Source organism: Hyperoodon ampullatus (genome assembly GCF_949752795.1).
Source record: "Hyperoodon ampullatus genome assembly, chromosome: 1".
Lineage (NCBI taxonomy): Eukaryota > Metazoa > Chordata > Mammalia > Artiodactyla > Ziphiidae > Hyperoodon > Hyperoodon ampullatus.
In genome coordinates this window covers 221541747-221565204 of record NC_136914.1, presented here as the reverse complement: position 1 = coordinate 221565204, position 23458 = coordinate 221541747, and the positions used below count along the sequence as shown (strand labels likewise).

Genomic DNA, 23458 nt, shown 5'->3' with positions numbered 1-23458 from the left:
GAGGCCCCTGCTGCATCACCGGCCCTGGGAGGGCGCAGGCCCCGGCGCAGCAGCCGAGTCCTGAGCACGGGTCTGCCTGGGGTCTGCTGCCCCTTCTGGACCATCCGTACAGGGGTGAGAACACCCACGGGCTCTGTCTTCTGCTGCGCACAGTAACCCACAGCCAGATTCTCCCCATCAGCTTGACTAAGGTCATTTCTGAATTTCCTGGAGCTCTTGGTTGCCTTCCCTACCCTCCCCCCTCCCCCCTCAAAGACAACATCATTTCCTTTCTTGTGGGGCCTCGTAGCTGCCCACAGCCTTGTGTGTGCATTTCTTGTCTCCCAGACGAACCCAGGGCCTCCAGTGTCAGAGGTCAAGTCTTCTACTTGCAAAGCATGTAATGCTGGGCCTGGCATTTTCCAATCATGTGAAAATATCAGTCCTTTAATTACTTACCTTAGGATGGTCAAAGCCATTTGTTCTAGACTCATGGACAAACTCTGACCCACTAGCTAGAGCTATTACTATGATTATTAACTATTACAATTACCTTTATCGTTCTCTGTCTTACTCTAAAATAGGGTATCTGGGATGACATTTGTGCTGATATTAGTAATAGTGAACGTGTATTAAGCACTTACGCTCTCAGTAATTGCCAAGCACTGGGCCTCACACTTCACAGCTCCTGACGCCCCTCTGAGTATTGTGGGTATTATTATTGTCATCACCATCATCATCGTCGTCATCACAGATGAGGAAAATGAGACTCAATAATATGGATCGTTTGCCTCCCGTTATGCAGTTTGCAAGTTGTAAAACAGGGATTTGAACCCAAGATTTGCTGGTTTCTGCTCAGCAGCACAGCTGCTTGAAATAAATAGAGCATTTCACAAATTTGGGTTTATAGAGGCAGGATCCGATTCCAGTTGCCGCGTGAGCCCATAAACCGTGTAACAGAGTTGATTGTCACACAGGGAATCGTGTGCTCCTTTAGGCAGAGTGTGATGATCTGGGGCTGTGTTTCTAACCAAGAACTTGCCATCAAAGACATCATAGATATGACTAGCAGTGCATCCTAAAACAGAAACAGAAGTTCCACAGCAGTGAACTTCTGCAATCACTGAATAACTGAGAATTCTGTTCCATCGTAAAGTGGGCAGGTGTGCACTGGACACATTGCCCTTGGGAGGGCCCAGCATATCAGGACGGTGTGTGGAGGACCCAAGGGGTGCTAAGGCTGTGTTCCTGCCGGTTCACCCTGAGAGTGTGGGCCTTTGGGGTTTCAACTAAATGGATGGTAGTGAGACTCCCACCTTGGGTGGGCCTCGGGCATGACTCTTTGTCCCCTTACCCCAGCAGGCTGATAAAACACCAGCTGTTTCTCAGGATCACAAGTCACAGGGCTAAAGCGGCTTCTAGTCTGGCCTCACCTCTCTGGGTTCTGCTGCTGTCAGATCTGAGCCAGAGACTTCTTTCTTGTCTTGTTAATTCTTAGATGCTTTCAAACATATTTTTAAAATAGTTTTTCCAGCTTTGTTCGTAGCTTTAGCACAAGGGCCGGTTTGAATTATCTTACTTCTCCATTACCAGAATTGGAAGTTGGTACAATTTTGAAAGGTATTTTCACAAAGGTTTTTCAAGGCCCATTTCTGTACCCACGTGTGTGTACACGTAGACTCTGAAGTCCACACTTACCTCCTGTTCTGCCACACGAACCTTCTCCTTCCCCACCCTGGCCCACTCAGGATTGTTCCCCCACCCTTCACCTCAGAGCCCTGTCTGAACAGTTGGGACCCCTGGTCTCAAAGGCAGCCATTCTGGCTCTGATTCTTTGAGCGCCCTGGACGTGATTTTGGCCTGTGAGCCTTGTTTACATTGCTCTTCTATTAAAACAGAATTGAGGGGCTTCCCTGGTGGCGCAGTGGTTGAGAGTCCGCCTGCCGATGCAGGGGACACGGGTTCGTGCCCCGGTCCGGGAAGATCCCACATGCCGCGGAGCAGCTGGGTCCGTGAGCCATGGCCGCCGGGCCTGCGCGTCCGGAGCCTGTGCTCCGCAACGGGAGCGGCCACAACAGTGAGAGGCCCGCGTACCGCAAGGAAAAAAAAAAAACGGAATTGAGGGCAACCGTGGTGGGGAAGAGAAGCTGTGTGGGCCCTGGTATGCAAATATGGGAGGGAGCGACATGGTGAGGAGGGGAGGTCATGTGCAGGAGGCAGGTGGCACAGCAGTTAGGAACACTGGTCTGGACCAGGAGGGGACACCTGCGGGTGGCGCTGGGCAGACCAAGGCCTCGGGTGGACAGCTGGGCAGGCTCAGGACCCCGCATCCATCGTTCTCTCAGCATCTCCTCTGGTCGAGCTGGGGGCCTCGCTGGAGCTGGGGCAGAGTGAAGGGGTGGGGAGGGTGGCTGTCACTTACACTGTGTCCAAGGCGACAGGTGGACCAGATGTCACCTGCTTCATTTTCAGGGCGGCGGGCAGTACAGATGTTAACCACACCGAGTTATGTGAGTGACTGGCATCAAAGGGCTCGTGTTAGATGTGGATTTGAAACCGCACAACCCAGATTGGGACTTGAACCCACTGTCTTTTAATTGAGATGACAGACCTGGTCTCCAGACTTAATGAAGCCCAGGTTCTTTATGTCTCATTGCAGAAAGAATTCAGTGAGAGACAAAGTGATAGGTAAGAAGTGGATTTAGAGAGATACACATTTCAGAGACAGAATGTGGTCTGTCTCAAAAGGCGAGAAGGGCTTTGGGAGGACCACACTCCACAGACAAGAGTGTGGGCCATCTCAGAAGGCGAGAAGCCCCAGAATAATGGGGTGGTTAGTTTTTATGGGCTGGGTCATTTCATAGGCTAATGAGTGGGAGGATTATTCCAACTATTTTGGGGAAGCGGCGGAGATTTCCAGGAATTGGGCCATCGCCCACTTTTTGGCCTTTTATGGTTAGCCTCGGAACTGTCATGGCACCGGTGGGTGTGTCATTTAGCAGCTAATATATTACAGTGAGCATATGATGAGGCTCAAGGTCCACTGGAAGTCGAATCTTCGGCCATCTTGGACCTAGTTGGTTCTAACTAGTTTTTGTCATGTCCCCAGTGGTTATGTCATTCTTTTAAAGGTTGTGCCCAGTCCCCTTCCCTCCTGTTTCAGACTCACCCTGAGAGAATCTTAGCTTTAAGGGAGAGATTATGTACATGGCTGTCACCATGACTAAGGATCAGTGTCAGCTGTGGCGAGTCTCCAAAATACATCTTGGATATTGTTCTATAATAGCATATGCAGTGGTTGAATTATTGTTGTAGTTCTTCACCTCTCCCTATATGTACAGCCTTTGCCATATGACTTTTCAGTTCCCTTCACAAAAGGTGAAAGCCCCTTGACTTTGGGCTGGTCCATGTGCCTAAGTGAGGCCAATAGAATAAGGTGGACTGACAAGGTGCCAGTTCTGTGCTGAGGGACTTTGTTTGTTTCCACTTGCTCCTTGCACCCTGCCATCTCCATGAGAAGAATGCATGCATCTAGGCCACTGATCCAAGGAGCCTGGGAGATGAGTGAAGCAGTTATGGGCCCAGTCTGCAGCCTGGAGCCACCAGCTGAGCCCAGATGATCTGTAGACAACTAAGGAATAAGTGCCACTGAGAGTCTGTGGTGTTTTGTTACACAGCAATAGCTGACAAATACAGTGAAGATGAAAACCCTCATTTTTAAAAAAGTTGCATCGTGTTCTGTCGAATGGATGTTCTATAATTTATTTAACCTCTTAAGTGAAGGACATTTAGGTTGTTTCCAATATTTTGCTGCTATAAAGAGTATCGCAGTGAACTTAGCGTATACCCTGTCACTTACCATGCACTGGTTGCAGAATAACTCCCTGCTTGCCATTCAGAGCCCACCATGATTTGACTTATTCCTGTCCTCTGCCTCCCTTTTTTTCCAACCAGACAGGATCTTGTTTCTCAGACATGCCCTGTGCTGAAAGCTCACTCACCTGTTTCCTCCAAAGGGAACTGGGCAAGCGTCTCAGTTGGTGATGCAGAGGTAGCTTTGGGGTCAGGCTCTACCCTCGCTGGCTGTGATGCTCCGGGCAAGTTACTGTCTCTGTGACTCAGTTTCCTCCTCTGTAAAGAGGGGATAATATGACTTTTATAGGGTTTGGTGGAGATGAAATAATGTGTGCAGAGTGGAGTGTACACAGTAAACTGTCAGCAAACATTAGCTATGACTTTTATTTGCTGTCTTGGGACTTTTCATGCCTTAGTTATAGGAGTTGGCAGATATTTTTAAAGGATCAGATCGTAAATATTACACGCCTTATGGGCCAACATGCAAAGTTGAGCATATTATGTTGGTACTTAAATAACCATTAAAAAATGTAAAAACGGTTCTTATCTCATGGGCTGTACAGACACAGAGGGTGGGCTGGGTTTGACCCTCACTTGGGCTGTAGCTTGCTGGCTTCTGCCTTAGAACTTGATGGTTCTGCCTTAGAACTTGATGGTTCTGCTGTAGCTTGCTGGCTTCTGCCTTAGAACTTGATGGTTCTGCCTTAGAACTTGATGGTTCTGCCTTAGAACTTGATGGTTCTACTGTAGCTTGCTGGCTTCTGCCTTAGACCTTGATGGTTCTTTCGGAAGCCTGCCCTGATCACCTGTCCTTTGCTTTCCTGTATCTCTTCCTCATGCTCCTGGTCCTCTCCTCTCTCACATCACAGTGATTCCTGTGCATGGCTTTTCTGACATGGGAGGCCATGAATGCTTATGAGCAGGCTCCCTGTGTGATTCACCTCAGGAAATGCCCAGCGTTGGTAGCAGCAGCACTCGACCAGAATAACAAACCTGTTTATCGCGCACCCGTGCTGTGTCGGCACTAGTGTTCTGGGGTAGAGATCAGGTGTTCCATGTGTGTTGAAGTGGATTCTCCATGGCCCAGATCAGCAGGACTGGCCCTCCACAGGAAGTGCTCTTTGATCTGTAGGAAAGAAGCTTGATTTCCTGCCATCATGGAAATAGGGTGGTTTCCCAAAGCAGTACATGTCGGTGAATGGAGTGCCTTCAGCACTCTGCCTCGTGTTGGGTTGGGTGAGATTTGAGGCCTCTACCAGGTACGGTGCTTGGGGATTGACCTACCTTGTGTGTGTGTGTGTGTGTGTGTGTGTGTGTGTGAGTGTGTGAAACTTGAGGGTTTTCCTTTGTATCACAGACAGTTTGGCTTTTGGCTTTTCATCCAAGCCCTTGCTGTGAGCCTTGCCCCTTGTTGCAGGGCCAGATGGCTCTCGGAGGCTCAGCTTGGTCGTCCCCCAGATGTCTGGCACAGCTGTGGAGAGCAGTAGAGTGAGTCCCAGATTCCTGATTTGGGAGGAGACGGGGCCGACATGGTCTCAGCTGCCCTGGAAGATGCTGTGATAAAGGATCACATCTGTATTTCAGATTCCTTTGGAAGTGAGAGGGGAAGCGAGGGGTGGCAATTGGGGCAGAATCACACCACCCTCTTGGACAAGCCTTGGTTGGGAAGCCTGAAAGATGTGGACCCTGGAAAGCCCAGGGCTCCTCCATCCTTGCTACTTCTTCCACTTTCAGCTCCATCTCAAACATGTCTAAAAAGTTCTTCTTCAATCTCTAAAATGAAACCTGTGTCCCCTGAGCTTTTTCTAGCCTCTTGCACTTTGGAGAGGTTTATTTTTTCCTCCAGTGGTTTTGCCGTGGCAGGGTCTTCACTGGGTCAGATCAGGGGCCCTGGGCTCGTGCCCTCTGCAGTTGATGGCACATTGAGTGTGTTTATTGACACCATGTGGGCAGCCCAGGTCCATGGGCTTCAGAAGCCTCAGTCTGAAACCAGAGCCACAGTGGACTTGCCGGCCTAGAAATATCTCCCAGACAAGGGGTCAGGGAACAGAGCTCTGATGTGTCAGTAGCACTGGTTTGGTGGCACTGAAAGGTTCCATCCATTTCTATCACCCAGTTGACCCCAGCTGTGGTTCTCGGTGACCAAGATCACACTAGTCCATCATTGGAGGAGGGATTCTAGTGCTGCAGCTCCTGTGAATCCTCATGACAGAGGCCAGCACATGTGCTCTTGTTGCTCTTGGAGTTTTGTTCTGTGACACTGTCAGCCTTCATTCCATCTTCTCGAAACTTCTGTGTGAGACCGTCTTTATTCTACATTGCTGCCTCTGGATGGATTTAGCAGAAAACCCAATTCACCTTGTCACGTGCTAAAACTTAAAAAAAAAAATTTAACCCACTTGAAGTGGAAGTTGTTTTAAAATTGATTTCTTTACTGCTTTATTAGACATTTTGAACTATGAAAATAGTGAATGCGCCTTGTAGAATATTTGGAAGATACATAAAAACGCAAAGAAGAAAATGAAAGGAATCCACAGTCTTATCTTCCAGAGATAACCATGGTTCACATTTTGGAGTGTGTCTTTCCAATCTTTCCTCTCCGTGTGTATGTGTGTGTGTGTGTGTGTGTATAAGAACAACATCACAGGTATGTGTATAGATCACACACATGCTTTTTGCAAAATTGAACTAGTCTTATTTTGTAACCTTCTATTCTCATTTGATATGCTGTTACTTTCCCATCCTAAAATATTCTTTTACAACATTACGTAACATTGTTTTCCATTTTATGATGGTTTCCTAACTATTACTGTGTTTTTTAATGTTCCTGTTGTTTCCAGTTCTTCCCTGATGTGGGCAGTTCTGCTCTACACCCTGGTGTCTGTGGCTTTGCTCACGTACTCCTTGGGCTTGTTTCCTTGAGGAGGAACTGCACAGATGTGATCCCTGTCTTCCAGAAAAGTTTATACCAACTTGTGCTTTTATCAGCTTTTACCCACTTTCTATTAGGGTGTGTGTGTGTTGATTTATAAGAGCTCTTTATATATGAAGGACAGGGCCCCTCTATTGATACATTGCAATACAGGCAGTGAAGAACTCCGAAAGCAAACTGAGTGGAGATCAAAGCCCAGTCCTTGGCTCACTAGCTGTCTGACCTTGGGCATGATGTTTAACCTCTTTGTTCCTCAATTTTCTCAAACATACAAGGGGGATAATACTTGGACATGCCCATAGGATTGGGATAAGTATTAAATAAGATGACTTGAACGAAGCACAACAGTGGCTGACACATGGTAAATGCTCAATAAGGGTTACTATTACCTTAGTAGGTCCCATTGAATGAGCTTCCCATCAGTCATTCACCGGGGCACTGGCCATCTTTCTTCTGATAGAGGCTGAGTTGGAAGACGTGTCTTGGCATGAAAACCAAATGGGTGCGAATGAACCCCAAGAGGTGCAGGCATCCCCACTCCCAGCTGTAGGCGGCTCTAGACCAGGGCATTGCTCCCCTGAGAGGAATAGAGCCTGTGCGGAAAAGTGGACCCAGGCTCCCCGAGGGCATCCTGCTTCCAAGAGGGAGGAGGGGAGGGCAGAGCTGAACTATACACACCATGTATCGGTGCCTGTGTACCAGTCAGACAGGTTCCCCCAAGGGCAGGTGAGTCAGGTGGCAGAGAGAGGTATGGAACTCCCCTCAGGAACATCCCTCCTCATGGAAGCCAGGAGCGAAGAAGTGTTCCCTTTAGCATATGCCTGCAAGTTTAAAATTCTTTCATCTTCCTGGAGAATTGTAGGGTTTTTTTCCTATTGTATATTGACTTTCTTGATGACTAATACTACTTTTTGACTTAAAAAATCTATTTTATGTGACATTAAAGAAGCTATATAGCAATTTAAAAATTTTTGTTGAAGCTTCGATTATCTTTTATAAAGGCCTGAACCATGTAGGAATATAGAATAATCTGTTCCTTGAAAGTGTGACAGAACTAGGCTATAAATTCGTCTGAGCTGGGCACTTTCCATAGAAGAAATTCTTTGATAATTCTTTACTTTCTTTAGTGGTTCTTGATCTATCAGGTTTTTTTTATTCTTTTGAGTTCATATTGATACATTTTATTTCTCAAGGTATCATCACTCCATTCATATATTTTTTTGAAACTTATTTGTTCATTTACTTTAGAGCAGTTTCACATTTACAGAAAAATGAGAGGAAAGGGCAGAATTCCCATGTACCTCCCCTCCTCTAGTTTCTACTATTAGTAACACCTTGCATTTGTGTGGTGCGTGTGTTACAACTGATAAGAGTATTGGTACCTTCTTATTAACTAAAGTCTGTGGTTTTCATTAGTGTTCACTCTTTTTGTTGAACATTCTATGGGTTTGGACAAAGATGTAATGACATGTATCTACCATGTATAATACAGAATAGTTCCACTGCCCTAATAGTCTCCTGTGTTCATCCAATTCATTCCTCCTTCCCCCAAACCTCTGGCAACCACTGTCTCCAGATTTTGTCTTTTCCAAAGTGTCATATAGTTGGAATCATACAGTATGTAGCCTTTAAAGACTGGTTTCTTTCACTTATTAGCCATTTACATTTAAGGTTCCTCCAGGTCTTTCCATGGTGTGCTTGAGAGCTCATTTCTTTTGATCATGGAATAATATTCCATTATATGGCTGTACCACATACATTTGTTTATTTATTCATCTGTTGAAGGACATCTCAGTTGCCCCCAAATTTTGGCAGTTAAGAATAAAACTGCTATAAATATTCATGTGCAGGTTTTTGTGTGGGCATAAATTTTCAGCTCATTTGAGTAAATACCAGGGATCGTGACTGCTGGATCATAGATAAGAGTATGTATGGTATTATAAGGAGTTTTGTCTCTCTCTCTTTTTTTTTTTTGCGGTATGCGGGCCTCTCACTGCAGTGGCCTCTCGCATTGCGGAGCACAGGCTCCAGACGCGCAGGCTCAGTGGCCATGGCTCACGGGCCCAGCCACTCCGTGGCACGTGGGATCCTCCCGGACCGGGGCACGAACCCGTGTCCCCTGCATCGGCAGGCAGACTCTCAACCACTGCGCCACCAGGGAAGCCCCTGCAGTAGTATTTCTGCTTGTACTGCTTTGTGTAGAATATTTCCTACTTTTATTGTGAAATAAAACATACGTATAGAAAAAGTCCATAAAATATATGTTTTGTTAACAAATAATTATAAAGCCAATCCCTATGTAACCATCACCTGGGTCAAGAAGTAGATCATCGTCAATCTCCCCATCACGTCTTTATCCCTTCAACTCTAGAGGTTACCTCTATCCCAACTTTGTTAACATTTCCTTAGTTTTCTTTATAGTTTTACCACTTACGTTTGTATTTCTAAATGAGTTCGTTTGGCCTGTTTTTGGAATTTATATAAGTGAAATTATAGCTTGTGTATTCAGTCATGTCATGTATCATTCTATTAGTGTTCTACTTGTTTGGTTCATTCATTTTCATTCCATTATAGGAATACACAACAATTTCTTTATCCATTTTAATGTTGAAGGACATTTGACTTGTTTGCAGTTTCTATATTTTATGAAAAGTGCTGCCAGTGAAAGTCCTTGCACACACATCCTCGTGTCCACGGGCTTGAGTTTCTCCTGGTGTGCATACAGTTAGGCATGGAATGACTGGGTTCGACTTGACTGTTGAACAAATGCTCAGTTGTTTTCCTCAATGGCCATTGCATCCTGATTTCCCATCAGCATGGTGTGGGGCTGCCATGGCTCTGCATCCTGAACAACTGTTGTATGATCAGACTTTAATATTTTGCCGGTCTACTGGGTGTATAATGGTTAACTCATTGTGATTTCATGGACATTTGCTAATTGCTAATGAAGTTGAGCATCTTTTCATATATTTATGTGTCTTTTTGGGTGAAATTCCTGTTCAATGTTTTTCATATAGACTTATCCATTCTAAGTATGAGCTCTGACTTTATAGCGTTTGTAGCAAATATGTTCTTTGCTTCTGTGACTTAAGTTTTGTTCCTATGGGCTCTTTTAATAAACAGAAATTCTTAATTATGATGAAGTCAAATAAATATATCAGTCTTCTTTATGGTTGCTACTATTTGTGATTTCTTTAAGAAATTCCTCTTTAAAAAGTCATAAAGACATTTTATACTACTTTCTAATGCTTTCTAATTCCTTTTTTCTCTTTCTTATTTAAGTTTTTATATATTAGAATGGATTTTGTTTGTTTGTGATAGGAGATTGAAGTTCAGTTTAATTATTTTTCTTGTAAGAACCCAAATGGAATAATAATTGTTTCCCCACTATTATGCAGGGCTGCCCTTAGTGTTGGATATCAAGTGTCCATATATGCTTGGCTTTGTTTTCAGGCTCCCAGTTCTCTTCTTTATCATTACTTCATTTTTCTACCCGTACATAAAATATCTCACTCTCTTAATTATTATAGCTTTATGATAAATCTTGATATCTGATAGAACAGAACTTTGTTCTTCTTCAAAAGTTTTGGTTATTATTGACCCACTGAAAGTGTGTGTGCACACACACACATTTACACCATGTAGTCAAGTTCTTTATAAACTCTCCTGGAATTTTGATTAGAGTTGCATTAGTTCCATAAAATCAATTAGGGGAGAATTTACATATTTATATTGAGTTTTCTAATCCACGAACATGTATATCTCCGTATTTCTTACATCTTTCAAAATATATCTCAGTACATGGGCCTTGCACACTTTTAAATAGATTTATTCTTAGATAATTGACATCCTGTGATGCTTTAAATTTCAGTTTTCTAATTCTCTTTTGCTAGTGTACAGGAGTACAGTTGATGTTGAATGTTGATTTTATACCCAGCAACTTTGATAAACTCTTATTAATTATAAATTTATTCATACATTAACTTGGATTTGGCTACAGAATCAATGTACACTAAATAATGACAGTTTTCTTTTTCCTTTCCATGTTTCAAGGCTTTTATTTATTTTTCCCTACTGCATTGGCAAAGAGCTTAGTTCAAAAATAAGAGATCTTTCCTTGTAGGTTTTAATTCTGTCTTTGGATTTTTAGTTTTTTTGATGTTTGGCTTATCTTAAATATTTTCTATCTTTTTTTTTCAGCATATCCTTTTCATGGCAAGTAGAGGCCATGTCTCTTGCACTATACATAGGGTGAACAACATTTTCCTGGTTATTACATCAAATCACATTATTTCTTTTGGAGTCTTTTGGAAGGTGTACCTCTTTTAATGTTTTGTTCTTTACTCATCTTTGAATGAGTCAGATTTTCTCCCCTGGGGACAGTCTAATCCCTTCCTCAGATCTACAGATGTTGACCAGGTCAACATGCAAAACCCCCAGTACAGTTTCCACTTTCTAGCAGCCTTTTATCTTTTACACATTATTGCTCTTCTTAGGTGCGAACTCCTTCCCTCACTGCTGGTTCTGAGACACTGTGATCTGACGGGATTCATGGGGAACTATAATCACCTTCATATGCAGTTATCAGTGTTCCTTTTGTCCCCACACTGTCAGACTGCCACACCTCCCCCTACCTCCTGTCCAGTTGTGTCTCAAGAACTTCTGATCCGAACAGTTGTAGAAACTTGGCTGGGGGGAGAGGTGAGCACCCAGCCACCTCAGAAAGCCCCATCTGGGCTTTAGAGATAGATGTCCAATTTTCTAGTTGCTGCAGACCCTGGGTTTCAAAATGGAGACATGCAAGAGGGGTGAAGGGTTTTTCTGTTCCTCCTCTGGTCACCTCCATTTTTTTCCCCAGCTGTCTCCATTGGACTCACATGTGGTGAATGTTCTTCCACCTCTGGCATTAGGTTAAAGCACTGTTGGGAGTCTTTACTTATCTGCCTCTTCATAGTTTTTTAGGATGAGTTTGGGAGAGGCTGCAAAATTTTAAGCTAGAGTTCCCCAAAGTCTACGATGCCTCCGTACAACTGGCGACTTTATGAGTTATGGTAAATAACCCTGAACACATTATGAGAAGGTTGTCCCTTTTAAGATCCCTTAAAAAAACTTTTTCTTTTTTTTTTAATAAATTTATTTATTTATTTGTTTGTTTTTATTTTTGGCTGTGTTGGGTTGTCATTGCTGTGCGCCAGCTTTCTCTAGTTGCTGTGAGCAGGGGTTACTCTTCGTTGCGGTGCGTGGGCTTCTCACTGCGGTGGCTTCGCTTGTTGCGGAGCATAGGCTCTAGGCACGCAGGCTTCAGTAGTTGTGGTACGCGGGCTCAGTAGTTGTGGCACACAGGCTCTAGAGTGCAGGTTCAGTACTCGTGGCGCACGGGCTTAGTTGCTCCGTGGCACGTGGGATCTTCCCAGACCAGGGCTCGAACCCGTGTCCCTTGCATTAGCAGGCAGATTCTTAACCACTGTGCTACCAGGGGAGCCCAAAAAGCTTTTTCTTTTGAAGTAATTATAGACCCACGGGAAATTGCAAACAAATGGGTCTTGTGCTCCCTTCAGTCTGCTTCCTCCAGTGCCTTTTGGGTAACTGGTACAATAACAAAATCAGGCCATTGACATTGGTACAGTCCACAGAGCATGTTCGGACCCCACCAGTTATGCATGTGCGTGTATGGGTGTGCATGTGTGTGTGTACGTGGTCCTATGCACGTGTAGTTCCATGGAAATAAACACCACAGATACAGGACAGTTCCATCACCATAAGGCTTCCTGGGGCTACCCCTGTATAGCCACACCCTCCCTTTCCCAGTCACTAACTTCTGGCAACCACTCATCTGTGTCCTGTTTCTATAATTTTGCTTTTTAAGAATGTTAACTAAATGGAATCATACAGTATACAATTTTTTGAGATTGGCTTTATTCCCTCAGCATAATTCTCTTTCACTCTTTCTGAGTTGGATAAGTAGACTTAGTTTGGTATTAATATGATGTAATAGGAAAAACTAAGCCTGTTAAAAATTATTAGTATTGAAGTGTGCCATGCATACAGAAAAGTCTAGAAATCATAAGGATATAACTTACTGGGTTGTCACCTACACCACTCCCGTATAATGTGAATGCGCCATTATAACTGTCATTTTGATCAGAAACAGAACATGACCAGAACCTCTGAGGCCTTCTTCCTGTTCCTGCTCACAGATAACCACTGTCAGAGATGATTTTTGCCTGTTTTGAGCCTATATTCATGGAATCATACATTGTATTCTCTTTGTGGCTGATTTCTTTCACTCAATATTATGTTTATGAGATTCATCCATGTTGTGTAGAGCTATGGCTCACTTATTTTCATTAGTTTATAGTTTTCTATTGCATGACTATCCCACAATTTATTCATTCTCATATTAGTGGACATTTGAATTGTTTTCAATTTTTTGCTATTACATATAGTTCTGCTAGGATCATTCTTGCATGAATCTTTTGGCATTTGTATGAATGTGTTTCTGTTGCGTGTATACCTAGAAGTAGAATTGCTGGGGCATAGGGCGTGAGGATCTGTAGTAAATACTCCTAGAGAGTTTTCCAAATTGGTTGTACCAGTTAACACTTGTGCCAGCAGTGTTGTTTCACTTCCTCACCAACATTTGATATTGTGTCTTTCTAGTTGTATTCGTATTCATGGGTATGTACTGGTATCTCGCTGTGGTCTTAATTTGCATTTTCCTGAAAGCTAATGACTAATGTTTACTCACCATTACGATATCTTCTTTTGTGAATGCCTCTTCAGCTCTTTTGCTCATTGCTCTTCTTATTGATTTATAGGATGGTTTTGTTTGTTTGTTTGCTTTTCTTAAAAATATTGTGGATGTGAGTTCTTTGTTATTAATATGCATGGTAAATACCTTCTCACACTCTGGCTTACCTCTCATTCTAGCAATTGTGTCTCTAGAGTAAGAGATCTTCTTAAATTTAATATAGACCATTCATCAATATTTTCCTTTAGTACTTTTGTTTCACGTTTAAGCTTTTTTTTAACCTACCCCAAGATCATGAATATATTTTTCTGTGTTATCTTCTAGTAATAAGATTTCTTTTGACATTAACATATTTCCATTGAAATTACTTGACTTAAATAAAAATTAAGTAATAGTAATCAATTAAGCAATAGTGCCTGGAAAAATTCATGGAGATGATAAGCAAGGGATTGAGGTCTGAGAAGTGCTATTTTTTTTTTTTTTTTTTTTGCAGTACGCGGGCCTCTCACTGTTGTGGCCTCTCCCGTTGCGGAGCACAGGCTCTGGACACGCAGGCTCAGCGGCCATGGCTCACGGGCCCAGCCGCTCCGCGGCATGTGGGATCTTCCCGGACCGGGGCACAAACCCGTGTCCCCTGCATTGGCAGGCGGACTCTCAACAACTGCACCACCAGGGAAGGCCGAGAAGTGCTATTTTGAACCAATTATTCCTTTTTTGTCTTTATAAGCGATATGTAAAGAACAGACTTAATTTTCCATGACAATGCAGACATAGTGATTATTAGTTATATTGGATTGTATTACAAATTCATTCATTCATTCACGCGGGAAACACCGATTTGGGCTTTGGGACTTCAATGATGAGAACTCATGGTTGCTGCCCTGGGACATTCACAGTGTGGTCTGTACTTTGCTTAGGTTGGGGTGGGTAGGATGACAGGGGTGGGTGTTGAGGGATGAAGTCTCTGGAGGCTTTGCATGTGAGGCCACCACTGATCTGAGGTCGGAGTTTTTAGATTACACGAGGGTCTGACAGGCTCCAGGCATGAGTGGCTTCCACCAGCGTGGGCTGATACCCAGCTCCCTGAGAGTTTCCTCTGCCTGACCCCCTGGGGCCTGGGAAAGAGAATCCCAAGTTTGTGTAGCGTTACAGGTAAGGGGCACCAGCCAACCAGGGTCTCAGAAGATTCACTTGGGAGCCTTAGACTAGGGCCTGGGCCCCTCTGCAGTCCCATGGATCAGAGTCTCTGGGGAGGGGTTCTAGGCATCTTTTTTTTTTTTTCTCTCCAGAAGATTCTGAGGTTGGGTCAGGGTGAGAACTGCTGCCTGAAGGAGTCCAGAAGTGAGGGAGGAGCTTTCCAAGGGTGATTAGATAAGGCTGGGATTAGCTCCTTTGCAAGACCCCAAGGGAGGCGTGCCCTCTGAGAAGCCAGCGACTTCTGAGATGGGCAAAGAGCCACTGCAGACACTCTCCAGTGCACCAGGAAGGGCCCTCACACTCTCGCTGATCCAAGGGAATGTCAAGTTCAGAAAGGCGAAGGAAAGAATGTTCTAAGACTTATTCGGTTTATAGGCGACCATGAAAGCAAAAGTTCAGGATGGCTGTGAGCTTGCCCCTGGCAGTGCTCTTGAGGCCTTGGAGAATTCTTTGCTCTGTTTCCAGCAGAGTTCACAGCAGGCCAGAAGACCTTGGACTCTGAGCTCCCCTCTGCCAACTGGTGACCCCCGTCCCAGCCTCACTTCCTGTCTTCCCTGTGACCCCAAATGCCACCATGCAACTTGCATTTGCACCACACTGTTGAGTTTTCAAGTCAAAGGGAGGTGGCGTAAAGACTGTGCCTGGGATTTTATGTCACACTTTTCAAATTCTAACTCAGATACTTAGGAGCTGCTTAACTCTTTGTAAGCCTCTTTGAGTCTTTGTTCATGTGTAACATGGGGATGCTAATGCCCATCTCTCACGGTTCTTGTGAAGATTAAGTGACAAAGTGTCTTCAGAGGGTCTGGCTCATGGTAGTTGCTTGCATTGCTCCTCAAACCTTTTTTTTTTTTTTTTTGTGGTATGTGGGCCTCTCACTGTTGTGGCCTCTCTCCCATTGCAGAGCACAGGCTCTGGACGCATAGGCTCAGCGGCCATGGCTCACGGGCTCAGCCGCTCCACGGCATGTGGGATCTTCCTGGACTGGGACGCGAACCCGCGTCCCCTGCATCGGCAGGCGGACTCTCAACCACTGCGCCACCAGGGAAGCCCTCCCCAAACCTTTTAAAATGATTCTCTTGACTCTCATAACAGCATCCCCTGCAGACAGATTTAGGGCATTGAGGGTGTTGGGATTGATACTCCTGATTCAGAATTCCAACTTATACACTCTAGTCTGACTGTGCTCTGTCACTTATAGGTCACAAAATTAAATGCCCTGAGCACTCCTGATTTGTTACAGAGCTCGTATGCGCATATGGTAATTGATGGTGGTGAGAATAATAAATATATGCCATAGTGCTAATGTCCATTTTGTAAAGTGGCTGCAATGCAGAGAATTTTGGCCAGGGACAGATTTAATTAAACGTGTGTGTGCCTGTGTACACTTGTCGAAGGGGAGGTGTGGAATGAGGCAGAGGGTCCCCTTTTTGCGCACGTCCTGGGAACAGAGCTCCGGCCTGGGAAGCAGTGCCCCGCTCAGCACAGCGTGTTCTCAGGAGCCATGCTGCCTGGAAGAGGAAAGTCGAGTCATCTTTGGCGACTGTCAGGCTTTCCTCCAGATTATGACACATCTCCCATCTCTAATTAATATTTTCCTGAAGTGTTCTTTTCACACATTTTTTTTCATGTTCTCCTCACCCACATGCTTCTCAGGATTAGAGTCTTTTTCCTCTTAGAAATAACAAAAATGTGATTTGAGGGTTTTGTTTGTTTTTGGAGGAGGAGCAGGGAGCTGCCTCCAGGGCTCTTCAGGGGCTGCTGCTGGAACAGCTTAGCCCAGGAGCTGAGTCCTGGCTGAGTTACTGCCAGAGCTACTACCTCAGTGCAGCCTGGCTGGGGACTCAGAACACAGGGGAGGGGTGAAGAGCTGGGAGTGAGCCTCCCATTGACTCCAAGCACTCCTTCAACCTAGTAATTATCTCCTCAATTGACATTATACTCTTGATTATAATACCAACGTATCACGCTCCAGTGATAATGCGATCACTCTGCCTGGCCTTTTGACTTTCTGATTGTGGAGATTTAAATTAAGCTTTGAAACACTTGTGTCTCCTCCATTTATTTGATCCTCGAGGCAGCACCCCTGGCTTCCTGAGTAATATTTTCTAAAGATGGAGAAAAGTCCTGCCTGTTGGGAGACGGTGTCATGACTGACTGCTCTCTGGACAGATGTATCTTTGAGAATTTAAAACCAAAGGAATTCTCGCTTCTTGCTTCAACTTTGCATTGCTTTTGGAGTTCTTTGGCAGGTAGAGTGCACTGGGCCCTTTTGGGGGGAGTCACTGCACAGAACACTCAGCTCTTATTGTACCATGTGGGGGGGGGGGTGTGTGTGGTGGGGGCACATTATTCCAGCAGTATTTTCAGCAAGCATCTGAGGTTATGATGGGAATGGGGTAAATCTTCTAAGCAGTTGTCTGAAGATGCCCTTTTGACTGTTGACAGATAGTGGGCTCTAGATTCTCATTTCTTTCCCTCAGCCCTTGGATGCAGGAGTTGCCAGTGAGAAGCCTCGTGTTAGTGTGATTGTCTCTTATCTCCTGGAAGTCATGGACAAGGCGGGAATTGTGGCTGGGATGGGGCCGCTTGTCTGCTTCCTATCCTCTCTGCCCTTCTGGAGTTCCCGTTTTGAAGATACGGAGGTTTCCTTGAGACGGCTCATTCATTCTGTGGGTTTTGTTAGGCTTACTGCCTTTGGGGCTATGGTAGCAGCAGTCCCCCACTGTGTCAAAGTCCAGGCAGCAGCTGAGTGGCTGAAGTTCTGCAGATGTCCCCTCAAGGACCAAGAGGTGGCCTCGGGCTTCCCTGGTGGCACAGTGGTGGAGAGTCCGCCTGCCGATGCAGGGGACGTGGGTTCGTGCCCCGGTCCGGGAGGATCCCACATGCCGCGGAGCGGCTGGGCCCGTGAGCCATGGCTGCTGAGCCTGCGCATCCGGAGCCTGTGCTCCGCAACGGGAGAGGCCACAACAGTGAGAGGCCCGTGTACCGCAAAAAAAAAAAAAAAAAAAAGAGGTGGCCTCGAGAGCTGGCCAGGTTTCTTAATCATCCTGTGTCATTTTCTTTCCCATGTGGTATTGTTCTACATTGCGGGTGAGCCCAAGGAGGAGAGGCAGCTTATTTTGCTTATTTTGGACATTGAGTAGACCTGCCAAAAATCTTGAGAATGATCACGAGGCCACCTGAAGGCTTCCGAATCCTGGGGCAGCATCAGGCCAGTGCCAGTGGAACTGTCACCTCCTGCCTTGTGCTCTTTACCACACTAGGCACCAGTACCTCTGCTTCCCTGTGCTAGTACAGGCAGCCTCCCGGCAGATGTGGGCAGGGAAGAGCGTGGCATCGTTTGAAAGCCCGGAGCTGAGAATCTGGAGACCAAGATCTGAGACGTGGCTCTGCCGCTGGCAGGGACGCCTTGGGTGGTTCACCTCAAGTCTCGGGGCCTCGGTTTCCTCTTCTGAGAACTCAAGGGGAGGACTTGATGGCGTCTCAGGTCCTGGCAGGTCTGAATTCCTCTGGCTGCAGCACCTGGACAGACTTTCTACCTGGTGCCCACAGAGCATGCCCTGCGGGCACTGTTTCGCCAGGCTCCTCCAGCCTCCCAGGACCAGAAGGGCTTTTTCCCTGCAGGGGTTTGTTGTGGATGGACAGACACGCTCACGTCCCCAGGTATCCCAGGGGTCCCCAGGGGCACTTCCATCTCAGCAGTGACCCACAGGGCTTTTAAAATTTGCCTCCGTTACATTAAGGATTTTTCACAGAAGTCAATTTTGCTCACTTCTCCTCCCGAGTGTTTGTTTTCTTTCTCCAGGGCCAGATTTGAAGAAGATAGCATCACTTGGAGACTTCCAGCCCCATGGTAGGGTGGGTGGTGAGAATAGCAGCCCAGGAGTCAGGAGGCCTGGGCTCCAGCCCCAGGGCTGCTGTTAAAGCTCTTATCCATAGGGACGATGGGCTGGATTGGGATGATGGCCAAGGGCCTGCCCAAGTGCCAGCGTCTTATTCCAGGGGCAGCTTGGACAAAACTGTGTTGAGTAGCCATTCTCAAAATTACCAGTTTTGCCAGGAATGGAAGACAATAGTTTTTGTTTGTTTGTTTGTTTGTGGTTTTCTGTTGCTCTGCTCATTAGTATTCACAATACAAAGGCAAGCGTTGCTGAAGCAAAATCAACAAGTTCTGATGAATTTGCAGAGCTCAGCCATGGAATCGTTCTGAAATTTCTAACCAGTAACGCTCCCTGGCTGAGTCACACTGCGGAAGGATCCTTAATTGGAAACAGCCTCAGACAGTAGCATGGACAGCATCAGACAGAAGGAATATCAGGGCAGAAACATCCAGAAAGGAAATGCCGACAAGAAGGAAAACTGGCATAATGTCAACAGTTGAATCGACAGTGTTGGTCCGGAAACGCTGCGCATACCAGCGAGTGGGGCTGCCGTGCTGAGCGGGAGTTCAGGGGGAAGACAGAGAAGCACGTGGCCAGATTTAGAAAACCAGAAGTTCGTTTCTGTCAACATTTGTCCTTGTTTTTAATAAGCATTGTCCTTTCCAGGTTGCCCGCCTCTTGGTCTGGAAACCTTAAAAATCACAGACTTCCAGCTCCACGCGTCCACTTCGAAGCGCTACGGCCTGGGGGCGCATCGGGGGAGACTCAACATCCAGGTACAGGCGCCGGCGCCGTGGGAAGGATTCTGACTGCAGGGCTAGTTGCTCTGGCCACAGACACAGCGATGGTTCATTGAGCTCGGGGCAGGCCCCGTGCCTGGCATTTAACACGAATTAGCTCTGATTCTCACGATGGGGAGGGCCTTGCTGCAGAATCTGCATTTTTTAGAGAATGAGCCCTGAGACTCAGGATACGTGTCTTCTCCAGAGACTAGTTTGTAAAAAGGATGCTGCTGCTTCCTGGGCCCAGATCAGCTCACCTCCATGTGATGGATCTGTGAGAAAAGGGCGGGAGAGAAGGCTGAACCGCTGCGGCCGCCGCTGCGGCCGTGGGCTGGCAGTGGCCTTTGTCCTCTCTTGCTTCCCTGCTGATGCTTCTCACCTCTGCCACACTTGCTTCTTCCAGGCTGTTCTGTGGCTCCTTCCGTTGTGTTCTGCCAGGTCAAACCCTTCGTGGCACTCATCGTGTCTGGCCTCCCTCCCTGAGGCTCAAAGGCCTCCGTAACCTTGGCCCTCGGTGCTGTCAAGGTCCTGCTTCTGGAAGGTGGGCTCCTCCAGGCTCCCTCCGTGCACCGTGCGCTTCCTGGCTGCAGGCCTTTTCCCAAGCAGGTCCCCGGCCTGCAACGTCCCCTCCCTCCACTTTGCCCAAGTAGTGTAAACCGTGGTTCAGCCATGACATCACGTCCTTGTGCTGCTCTCACAACTTGTCGTAAATGTAGCCACTTATGCAGCACAGGGTTATCCTCTTACAGTTCTGGAGGATAGACGGCTCGTTGGGCTCCAGTCGAGGTGTCGGCAGGGCTGTGTTCTTTCTGGAGGTTCTCAGGGAGAATCGTTTCTTACCCTGTTCCACCTTCTAGAGGCACCCATATTCCTTGTTCTTCTAAGCCAGCGATGGCAGGTTGAGACCTTCTCAGGCTGCCACCTCTCTGGTTCTCTCTTCTGCCTCCCTCTTCTGCTTTTAAGGACTCTTATGAGTACATTGAGCCCACCTGGATGGCCCGGGACCATCTCCCCATCCCAAGCAACGTTAACTGCATCTGCAACCTTCATTCCCCTTTGTCACATAACTTCGAGTGCTCACGGGTTCTAGGATTAGCACGTGACATCTTTGTTGGGGAGGGGGTGTTTTTCTGCCAACGCATCTCGGGTGCCTTTTCCCTCCTGCTCTGGTTCCAGCTGATCCTCCCCTTCTCAGGTTGGCGTTTGATCCCATGCCATCCTATGTGGTTCTCCAAGAATGTGGTCCCCTAATATTTTAGTTTCTTTCCCTACCTGATCCATGACTGTGTGGTTTCCAAGCCCTTTGGCACATGTGCCGTCTCAGCGAGCCTCCGGGGAGGAAGGTAGTCCTTTCATGCTCACGACATGGAGTCGTCAAGGCTGCACTCAAGGCTCACAGCTTCCAAGCGGCAGAGCTGACGACTCATTCCCCCAGCTGTCACTGTAAACGTGCTGCGGGCAGCCGCTGTGCTGAGGACTGGACAAGAGTGGATGAGACCCCTTCCCAGGGAGCCCCTGGGCTCAGCAGGGGAACATCTGAGCAGAGCTCCGACTCCAAGCATCTCTTCCCTCCTCTTGACCGCATCAAGTAGACTTTCAGACCACTCAACCAAAACCACTTTTCAGTTCAGAAGAATTCAGGTAGAACGTTTTCAGAACGAACTTTCATGAAATCTAAAGTTGGTTTAAAAATATTTGTTCTTCTCCCTTTTTAATAACAGCTGTTAAGAAACATTTGGATGTGTACAGCTGGACGCTGTTTTACCCGAGGATGCACTCTCAAAGTGCAGACAGGAGTACCTGCTGATAATCCGAGTGCCTCTAGCATCTATCATGGGCTGCAGTCCTCCAAGTAAATAAAGTCAGACCTGAGCAGGGCTACATCCAAATGTCTACAGGCCTGCTTCCTGCATTACTTAGTGGATCTGTCATCTGAGGCCTTGGATTCTTTCTCTAGAAATGAAGTTATCCTTTATGAAAGAGGAAGTGTTCACATTTATCCACACTTCCGGTCAGAAATGGAGAGGCCCAGTTAGTCCTAAATATGTGGGCCGGGGGCAGAGGATGGGGGTCACGTGCTTCCAGTTGGGACTCCCATGGGCAGAGTGGACACGCCGCATGCAGTCCAGTCAGGCAGGCTGAGTTCAGACCTTGACCTTGACACATCTAGATTTCGGGACTTTTGGAACAATTATCTCATGTCTCTGAGCCTTAGCTGCCTCATCAGAAACATGGGAGTTCCAAGCACTCACAGGATTCCTTGAGCAGTGAAATTAGATGATTTCTCATTTTAAAACATTTACTGGAATTTCTCACTCCTCTGCTTAAAGTGTTCGGTAGCTTTAAGGGCACCCGTTGGTGGGTCCCACTTTCTAGAACTGGTGCCACGTGAAGTGTGATTCCACTGCCACAGGTGCCCCAAAATGCATCTTCCCACACATGCAGTTTGAATGCAGTTTAAACATAACTACATCTTGTCTCACATCTGAGTATTTGGTAGTCTTGTCAAGCTAATGGAATTTTATGTGTGAGAAACAGCAAGGTATTGGAATTAGAAACAGTATTCATTCATTCATTTATTTATTTATTTATTTATTTATTTATTTTGCGGTACGCGGGCCTCTCACTGTTGTGGCCTCTCCCGTTGCGGAGCACAGGCTCCGGACGCGCAGGCTCAGCGGCCATGGCTCATGGGCTCAGCCGCTCCGCGGCATGTGGGATCTTCCCAGACCGGGGCACGAACCCGTGTCCCCTGCATCCGCAGGCGGACTCTCAACCACTGCGCCACCAGGGAAGCCCTAGAAACCGTATTTAAATGCATTTAGTGCAGGATGTGAGCGAGGTCAGTCCAGCCCTTTGCTGGTCAGGCTCTGCAGGCATGATTGTGGTCCACCCAGAACTCAGGCTCGGCCTACTCCCTGGTCCTCCTGCTAACGAGCTGAGAGGCTTTAGGCAAGATGCTCACCTTTGCTAACTTCTCGGAATGTGAGGATCAAAAGGAGGAAGAAAGAGAGTCATCCTCAGGAATTCTCAAATGCCACGTTCATGCCCATTAAAATCCATTCACTCACCCGACCATTGCAAAGTGCCCTTTATGTACCGGAACTGTACGGCCCTTACAGAGCCAAGAAGAAAAGCTCCTGTTTATTCCCTTTCCTCCAGATGCCTCTGTCTCCAGCAGAAGGAGAGCTGGAAGCAGCTCTGATAGTTACTGGTGCTGTGCTGAATGCTTCACCTGCATTATTTCATTTATTCCTTGGCGTGAGACAAGGACTATTATTATTATTACTTCTGTCTTATAGAAAACAGCTGCATGGATCGGTAGAGGAACTTTGTTAAGATTTCCCAGGAGAGGCAGGATGTGACTCCAAGCTGCTTTAAAGCTGGATCTATTGCTCCAAACGACCCCATAAAACTGTCCCAACCAACAGCTAAAGTGTTCTAGGCATCTCCAGATGATTATTAAACCATGCGCAAGTCTCTTTACTGACGTTTATCTCACATTGATTTACTCATGGGTCACCCTCCCCAGGTCGTGTGAATCTTGTTTTTCTGAGATTCCCACACTGTGTCAGCACTGTGTCTGCCCATACGTATGTGCCTCGTAGATGTTCCTGGGGAGCTGCAGCAATGCGAAGGGCACCGTGGCCGCCTTGAAGTCTCCTCGAGGTGGATGGGGTTGGTGCGGGCAGGTTGGCCGTCCTGGTGTTTTGTTATTGCAAGTTTGCTCACACGTGATTGGTGAGTATGGGATGACGTCACTGTGGCACAGAAGTCGTGTTGGTTCATGTACCCTTTTTGCCAGTACATCAGTGTTTTGTGGGACCAGGCAGCAGCCCTGACCCCAGGGGACCATCAACACAGCTGCGGGCAGAAGCCTCCGAAGAGCTCAGTCCTGTCCATGGTGCTCGTCCCTCTGCAGTGCTCTGGCTGAGGGTGGCCATGTGCCCTGTCCTAGGATGCTTACCGCTCAGGTCCTTTGCCCATTTGCTCACAACCCAGCAGCCTCCATTCTTCTTTCCACCCCCTTCCACCATCCTGCCTTAACTGTGGTTTTTTAAGGTCAAATTCTATCATG

General features: G+C 46.6%; 1 protein-coding gene across 1 annotated transcript in view; it reads left to right on the top strand.

Annotated features, from left to right (window-relative positions):
- LOC307060869 (inactive carboxypeptidase-like protein X2) overlaps window positions 1-22855 on the top strand; it is a 34911-nt gene extending 12056 nt beyond the window's left edge. The window contains exons 3-4 of the mRNA XM_079715705.1: window positions 19265-19374; window positions 22683-22855. Of these exons, the coding sequence (XP_079571831.1) occupies window positions 19265-19374; window positions 22683-22745 (173 nt within the window). The 3' untranslated portion in view covers window positions 22746-22855. The remainder of the gene's footprint in view (window positions 1-19264; window positions 19375-22682) is intronic.
- Window positions 22856-23458: the final 603 nt, after the last annotated feature.